Source organism: Lepidothrix coronata, unplaced genomic scaffold (genome assembly GCF_001604755.1).
Source record: "Lepidothrix coronata isolate B3197 unplaced genomic scaffold, Lepidothrix_coronata-1.0 Scaffold243, whole genome shotgun sequence".
Taxonomy (NCBI): Eukaryota; Metazoa; Chordata; class Aves; order Passeriformes; family Pipridae; genus Lepidothrix; species Lepidothrix coronata.
The window spans coordinates 999,850-1,006,397 of record NW_016690423.1 but is presented as its reverse complement, the minus strand read 5'-3'; the positions used below and the strand labels follow the sequence as shown (position 1 = coordinate 1,006,397).

At 48.3% G+C, this 6,548-nt stretch overlaps 1 protein-coding gene across 1 annotated transcript; it reads right to left on the bottom strand.

Moving 5' to 3' along the window:
- Window positions 1–5,185: 5,185 nt before the first annotated feature.
- Window positions 5,186–5,825, bottom strand: LOC108507173 (heparan-sulfate 6-O-sulfotransferase 1-like). Its single transcript, XM_017834867.1, has one exon. It carries the CDS (start codon window positions 5,771–5,773, stop codon window positions 5,186–5,188), a length of 588 nt encoding a protein of 195 aa, XP_017690356.1. The 5' UTR covers window positions 5,774–5,825.
- Window positions 5,826–6,548: the final 723 nt, after the last annotated feature.

Genomic DNA, 6,548 nt, shown 5'->3' with positions numbered 1-6,548 from the left:
GCAAACCTCTAAGCAAGGAAAAAAAAAATTACTATGCTATGATGCAACTTGTGTTTAAAGATTAATGAAAAACAGCCAAATGCATAGTTTTGAAAAATCAGGTTAGTATAAGCACACACTCAAGCAGGGACATATCTAGGAACACATCCTCTTGCTTTGTCAACAACTGCAACAAAAAAAAGTAAGAGTAATTAAACCTGGCATACCACCCAAAAGTCTTAAGCTCAGAAAAATACAGTTCCTCAAAGATACTAAGGCAGCTATTTGAAGAGTTCCAACTTTCAGCTGCTTTTAGTAACTATGTCAAATATAAAGATTTTCACTACAAAACTATCTGGCCCTTTGGAATCGTTTGGCTGTGAAAGATCAGCCTGGCTTTATGGGTGAGCACAACCAGGTGCAAAAAGTTTCCTATCAGACTATTAGGCTTTAAAATACTCCACATGCTAAAAGTTTGAGAGATGAAGTAGGCTACTGAAAATAACTTTATATTGATATTTCTCCACCAGTCTTTTAGAGAAACTAGTCTGAGTTGAACTGGTGAGTGGAAGAAATGCCCTTGCTCCCTGCAGACAGATATTTCTCAACTCCCAACACACACAGATCCACAAAGAATGATAAGCCCAAGCTTTTAAAAAGAGCTAATATTATAAAAATGATTTGGTAAAGCTTTCATTCTCAAACAGTTGGTCTCTTGACAACGTGTCTCTGCAGCTCCTAAGCACACATATAATAAAAACCTCATCAAGAACAGATCCCTGCAAAGGGACAGATATGTGGTTGGAAGCTGTGAAAGTTCACACTTCAGAAAAATCAAATTAACAAACTGTGAGCCCTGTTAATTGTTTCTTTTAAAAAAACCCAACCAAAACCATAAGCTGTAAATAGCTAATCAGAGAGATCTAGAACTTGGACTGATCTGTTTAACAGCAGGTTTTACCAACCTGCCATAGACTTCTTACATAAAAGTAGGTGGATTACAATTTTTTTTCTTTCTAAAGCGTATGAAATCTTGAGAAAAAATACTGAAATTGGAAGCATGCACGTACTCTTGTCATTTTTGTCCACAGATGAACTCAGAAACCAAACTTAAAGGACAGACTAGCACAGAAACACACACAAAGCCAAGGCTAAGCTCGTGTCTTGAGGCAGCTCATACAAAAAGTCAATCTACCTGTGCTTGAAGCAGCCTAAGAGGAGGCAGAGCCTGTGTGTGAGCCGGGGGAGCACAGAGCCAGCCACACTCTCCCTGTTTCATGGGCTCTCCCCAGCAACAGGCAGAAAGGCAGTGTTAAAGGAGCTGTGTGCCTTCAAATCCTTTCCACGTGAATAAAGTGTCTCCAGGAAAGTGCCAGCTTCGATGCTCCTGTTTTCAGGAGGCAGCCGAACCCAGCAGGATAGCAACAAAGCCTGGGTTGCTGAGGGTTTGTTTGTGTTGGTTTTGGGAAGAGGTAGAAGAGGAAACACATAGAATTCCTGCAGCGTAATTTATTTGTTTTATTGTTTCTGCTGCACGTTACATTAGAGTCAAGCTCACACGTGAAGTGTCCTGCAAGGACAACTTCAGAACACCCAGCTCTGCTCTTGGGCTGGCAGCAGAAGGCAGCCAGAAGGGCCCTGCAGCCCATTTCCTGCGGGGGCAAACAAGGGAACCTTTCCAACACCTCCAAGGGCCTTCCTTCAGTCCTCTGACAGAGAACACAGACAAGTCACTCATGGATCACTTCATAGATCTTCCTAATTCTGGAATTCAGATTAAAGAAACGAGTGTGACTTTTTTCAGAATCAACTGAAGAGATCTGATCTCTCAGGTTTTAGGTGAAACAAGCTGAAGGGAGCAGTTCACAGAAGCGGCTTAGCCTCTGCTTTCTGAAATACCAGCATGATGACTCAAGGCACACATCCTAGTATTGCTGCTCTTTAAAAAAAGTCTTTTCCAGCAGTTATTTACGCCTAACAGCACAAGGAATAAATAGGCTTCCATTCCCAAAATCTTGGAATTTGCCCTCTACTAAAGGCACGAAGAGAACTGCAGCTGAGCGACTTAACTGATAAACACAGCCAGCTTCAGAGTTCCTTGGAGTCCCAAGTTTTACAGCCCCCAAACAAATTACTCTTTTTCTTTTACTGGCTGTGTATAAAACATAACATTTGCTTCAAGAAGTGGTGTCCAGAAGCCTTTTGAATACAAAACAGGAAAGTCACTGGGGGGGGGGGTGGGAGGGGAACGAGAACAAGTAGTTTGGGTTTTTTCAAAGAGTGCTGACCCGTCAGAACTAAACCACCCATCTCTAACTCTTACTGTACCAATGCAGAAGAAAGACAGAAAGAAGAAGGAAAAAAATGCAGTCTTTGGCAATCTAGTGTTCCTAATCATTAAGCCTAACACAGAACAGCAGAACAATAAAGAGAGCAATTGCATTGTAAATTTATGTTCCATGCCCAGGTTATGGAATGTAGCGCAATAGGGCACTAACTGCATTCCTTACAAAGGGAACAGCTTGAGCCTCATGATTTGTGCATGTGGGCAATACTGAATGACCTTCATGCTTTCCAACATTCACTGGAAGGCAGATTTATTTGTAATCACAAGTCAGCTGTTTTGTTTTGGGCATAAACATATATTTGGAAGAACAAAGGTTTAAACTTTGTATTAAGCAGCAAATGCAGAAGGCAGTATGTTAGCTTTAAAAACTGAATTTGAAGACTGTACTCCAAAACTCAGACTGAATAATATTAGAATCTGGGAGAACTCTGCTGAAATAGGTGTTTGCTGCTCCTTTTTCTTTTTTTTTTTCCTTTGAAAGAGAGATATTTTCATAGTCCAGTTCCATTATAAAACAGTAGCCTTTCTAGCATATACCTTATGTAAAAACATATCCTGTATCAAGATAAGAGATCCAACACTCACAGTGGACAAAAAAAGTGATATTGCTCTTACTGCAACAGACATAATACAAGACTATTTGTATTCTAACAAAGAAAATCCACCAAATTTTTATTTTAAACAAGCACTGCCTGCCTCTTATTCCCCATTTTCTTAGGCATCAAATAAATCACAGTTTGGAGAACTGGACTGCAGTACAAAGGAGCAGGATCCCAGGACAGTATTATTAAAATAACCAGCAGCTGTTCATTGCACCAAACCATCCCCAAGATACAGCGAACAGTAAATTCTGGTTTTTGTTCAACAGACCAAGGTGATAAACCCCAGATTATCTAAAGCTTCCACATCATAGGTCTTGCACTCCTGGAAATGAAGTTCTAACTTAGATTTAAAGGAAGTCAAGAGACCCACATGAAGCAGAACTATTTCTGGATATGCCAAGACATGAGGGAATGGGGCAGGATTAATTACTTTTCCGGCACTTCCAAAAATCAAAACAATGAAGAAGTATGTAGAACCATACAGTTCCTGATGCTCCAAAACAAACGGCAAGGAAAATGTTATTTACAAGCATGTGAGAGGAGGCAATAGGCTTCTGGTTCTCAACGTCCTATGAGTTGCAGTAAGGAATTTAATTGCTACCTTACAGTCTGAAGTGCCCCATTCCCAGGTACCTGTACAAAAGAGGCAACTCCTGAATAGGATGAGAAAGTTGAATCCTGAACACACAACAGATTTTAATACAAAATTGCCAGTGGAAGCACACAAGGCTCTGAAACAATTCATAAAACCACATAGATCTTTATATAAGGTTAATGGTTTACTAGCCAAGTGTCAGGGTTCACAAAACGGGTAATTTTTGTTCCTTTTTTAAGTCAGATTTGAACTTTGCGCATTTTTCCTTACAATACCTTGCTAAAATATCAACAGCAACTAGATGGGCAGAGGATATTTTCACCTAGAGGTGTTTTCAGGAACCTTATCATAAAATAAGAGAGCACAGGAAAGCCTGAATACTCAGTCCTTCGGTTATATACTTCGGTTTGCTGCTGCTGGGTCAGGCAGCATGACAGCAGCCTAAGCTTGGATGACTAACACTGAAACGGGTTGAAAACAGCAGCAATCATGACAGAGACAATAAAGAACCCCAGCAATGGCACACAGCTCCAAGGAAAGAAAAATCATTAAAAACTGCTTTTAAAAAACACAGAGAAAACACAGTTATGATGCCAAAACATACTTTCTTAAAGGCCACTTTTCATTAAAGAGATTATATATGATATTAACGACATGCATATAAATAAAGCATATAGCATAAGCAAATATTAGCATAAGGTCTTGGGCACCTCTAAGAATGACACTTTAAGGCAAACAGATTACAAAGTGCTGTAACAAAAGCACTAATATGTCAAAGAAAGTGTGCATGGTGTTAAAGAATAGTGATAATAAAAAAAAAAGGTCTTGTGAAAGAAAGATACAGCAGTGTATTGAGCTAAAAACCCCAATCTTTTGGAGATCTTAATGTAAGCCACTGTCTTTACTAGAGTACTTCAAATAGAAAATTTCTCTGAATCTTGTAATTCACGAAGAGACCAAGGCAGAGAAAGGATGGGCTAAGAGGGCAGAAACACACTGGGCGTTCCACACAAATGCAGAGAGGTGCTTTAGGATGGCTCTCCCTCTCTCCTAGTGCACACATGAAGGAGACTCGGGGAACATGTACGAGGTAACTCCTTTCTCCAAAAGACTTCGCCTCAGGTCTCCCATCAAGATAAAGAGCAAGGAACATAAGAAAGGGTGTTAAGGAATGTTTTCTGCAACGTGCAAAAAACTATCAGGCGGGCTAGGGGGCTAAACCAAGGAGGACTGGTCTGCCTCTCCTCGGTTGCACTGGAGAACAAATTCAGCTGGAGGAAAAAGGTTAGGGCGCAGTTTAGGGCAAAGCTGATTGCAAAGACAAGCCTGAGGCTAGGGTATGGCGTAAAGGGCACTTAAAAGGGGGCAAGTGATGTCTGAGGTGAAGACTAAATGTTTACAAGAGAGAGTAAACGGCACAAATATGTGGTCTTGCTAACGGGTCCACAGAGGCTTCCAGAGCAGAAGACCATGGGCTTGAGGGTGCAGTGTGCTAGGTACACGGGAGGGAAGGAGCAGGAAATTTGACTGGGTATGCAGAGGGAAGGTGCAGGGCACAGCCTGGAGGCCGGGAGGGGAGGACAGGTGAACCGGGTGAGGAAAGGTTCAGGGCAGGTTGAGGCACAGCGCGTTAGCAGGGAGCTGCAACGCACGGGAGGGGGCTCAGCAGTGCAAGGGCTGGGGCGAGCGGCCCGAGGGCAGCGGGGAAGGGAGGACGGCGGCCGGCCGGTACCTGGGCGTCTTGGCGGCGGCGCTCTCCCGGCGGTCCAGCACTCCGGGCACGCAGTTGGTGAGCTCGGTCCAGTCGGCGTGCAGCCCGCAGCTCCAGCCCGTGGAGAAGCGGGAGAAGAGCCAGGTCTCCCTGCGGTTGGGGCGGTAGCAGGTGCACTTCTTCTGCCCGGGCCGGCAGTCGCAGGGCACCTCCAGCCGCACGTTTTGCACCAGGTGGCGGCCGAAGGTGGTGCCGCCGGTCTTCTGGATGTGCAGGAAGACGATCACGTCCTCGCCCTTCATGTCGAAGGCGAGCTCCCGCTCCAGCTCCCGCACGGGGAAGTAGTACTTCTTCACGTAGTGCGGGTCCGGCGTGGGAAAGAGGTCCAGCTCCTCCGAGTAGGAGCGGCCGCTGGGGGAACCCAGGCTCAGCCCCGGCCCCACGTACTGGTACAGGATAAGCATGAAGCACACCGAGACGGCCACGATCAGCAAGAACTTGCTGGTCCTCTCAACCATGGTCCTTCCCGCACGCTTCATGTGTCACCATCTCCCGGGGCTGCCGGCGCTGGGCAAACGGCGGCGGTGCCGGGGGGCGGGCGGCGGAGCTCCGGCGTCTGTGCCAGCCGCCTCCCCCCGCTGCTCCCCGGAGCAGAGCCTTCCCCGGGGGCGGCGGACCGCTCCCTGGGTCGCCTCGGCTCGCCGCTGTCCCCGCCCGCCCCGCCGCGGGCAGCGCCGGGAGCGGGGCAGGGGCAGCCCGCAGCCAGCCGCTCCGGAGGCGCCGCGGCACAGCGGCGAACTTGGGAGAGAGGGGCAGGAGGGGGGCGGAGAGGGACCGAAACGCAGAACCAGCCCCCTCCCGCCCTCCCTCCCCGCGCTTCAGGAAGCCACCCCCATCCCGGCGCTGCCTCCGCCGTGCCCCAGCCCCCGCGGCACCGGCGCGGCTGTGCCCGCCCCCGCCGCCGGCTGCGCCCGGGCTCGGCTCGGCCGGCAAAGCGCTTCCTGCCCGCGCCGCCCGCGCCCGGCATGCACAGCGCCGCGCCCCGCACCGCCCCGCACCGCCCCGCGCCCGCGGGCCCGCTCGCACCGGCCGCGGCCCCGCCCGCGGCACAGCCCGCCCGCGGCTCCCCGGCTCGGCCGCCGGGAACGCTCCGCGGCCGGCGCTGCTCGGGCCCTCGCTGAAAGCCCCGGCACTGCAGAGCCGGGCGGGCTGCGAGGCGGCCGCGGCTCGCTGAGGCACTCGGCTCTCAGCGCTTCCAGACAGTCTTTTATGTGCCGCCGTAAAATGAATCCCGAAAAGCGGGACTCGGCATCC